A 1,584-nucleotide genomic window follows, 5' to 3' on the forward strand; every position below is an offset into this window, starting at 1 on the left:
TTACCTTCTCTGTGAGATGGATTTTCCTTTCTCTCATTTTCAGCCCTCTGCCGTGTTTAAGAGTTTTAAATGGATGAATATCTTGTTGTTACTGTTCTTTCTCTTTTCAGGTTACCAGTGGCACAAGCTCAGCTTTTCTGACTGATTAGGATCAGCTTTCCTTACCTCGGACACCTCAGCACAGGGGCAGCTCTAGAAATGAGGGGATGCAGTTTGCAGCCTCCAGGAATCCCAAATTTTGCTTTGAGCCTCCAGCTGCTTTTCCTCCCTCCCAAAGCCAGGAGCAACACTCGGGCTCCATTCCAGAGCTGCCAACAATCCTCATTAATTTACTGGAGAGGGGTCTGGGGGAGCTGATTCCCCACAAAATCCCCAATATCAAAAACCTCTTTTTACCTGTTGTTTCCTCTCTGTCTTCATCAGTTCCCCTTTCCCAGAGCCCGTCCCAGCTCGGCTGCAGCTCGGCGGGGCCGCGCAGGGTTGGGATGGGTTTGGAGCAGGACACCATGAGGAATTCTCTGGATTCCAGTCCCGCCCGGGCTGTTTTCTCAGGAATTTCACTCCCGCTGCTCCAGCATCGTTTCCCTCTCCCAGGACACGCTGAAGGGAAGATGCTGATGGATGGTGCAGGTGAGCAGAGTTGCTGTTGCAGTGACAGGAGGAGGAAATTACCACTCCATCACCCTCCACAGAACTGCTGCTTCCTTTTCACTTCTATTTTTTTCTTATTTCCTTTCTCTTTTCCTTTAAAAAATGTGTCTGGTTTTTTTTCTGATTTTTCTTTCCTTTACGTATTTGTTTTCCACTTTTCTTCCCCCCATCATTCTCTTTTCTTCTTTTGTATTTCCCCTTGCCTTTGACTTGTTTTACTTTTCCTTTTTCTTCTTTCTTTTACTGGTATTTTTTCTTCCGTCTTCCTTTTAATCTTTCTCCTTTTTCTTTGTTCTTTTTCTTTTCCCTTTCTTTCCTTTTTTCCCTTTTACCTTTTCTCTTTCCTTTTTTATTTATCTTTTCCCTTTCCTTTTTTTCCCCTTTCCCTTTTCATTTTTTCTTTTCCCTTTCCCTTTTTCTTTTTCCTTTTTTATCCCCTTTTCCCTTTTTCTCTGAGCTCTGCCTGGATCCTTCTCCTCTCCAGTGTCACTCCCAACGGGATGGAATGAATGATCCAGCCTGGAAAATCCCATTATCCTGCTGCCAACCCCACCAAGGAGCCTCAGGGTGAGGTTGGGTCCAGCGGTGCTGCTCTAGGAAATCGGATGATGCACAAAATGCACCGAGATCTGTATCCTGCAGAGGTTCAGGCTGTGGGTTTTTTACATTCTTGTGGCAAAGTTAAGTTCTCTCTGTTGAGGAAAGCTCGGCTGGTTGGGTGAGCAGCACTCACAGAATCTCCCTTGTTAAGTCTCCTCTGTAATTCGTTTTTTATTTGCTGGGTCCAGCCCTTCTCCCACTGCTGCTCCTGTGCCGTTCTCATGGGATTTGCCCAGAGATGACATTTGGGGAGCCAAAGCACAGCCTCACCTCACATCCTCTGCTCTGAAACGCCAGCCTGGCTTCACAGCCTGAGCTCAGCCTGTGCAGGAC

The 1,584-nt window shown here is 46.6% G+C and overlaps 1 protein-coding gene across 1 annotated transcript in view; it reads right to left on the bottom strand.

Moving 5' to 3' along the window:
• The window catches only part of IL12RB2 (interleukin 12 receptor subunit beta 2), a gene marked incomplete at both ends in the record, with an annotated part of 14,068 nt that extends 13,388 nt beyond the window's left edge, over positions 1 to 680 (bottom strand). The window contains one exon of the mRNA XM_079314045.1: positions 673 to 680. Within this exon, the coding sequence (XP_079170171.1) occupies positions 673 to 680 (8 nt within the window). The remainder of the gene's footprint in view (positions 1 to 672) is intronic.
• Between the last annotated feature and the right edge of the window lie 904 nt (positions 681 to 1,584).

This window comes from Erithacus rubecula (assembly GCF_903797595.1).
Source record: "Erithacus rubecula genome assembly, chromosome: 10".
Taxonomy (NCBI): Eukaryota; Metazoa; Chordata; class Aves; order Passeriformes; family Muscicapidae; genus Erithacus; species Erithacus rubecula.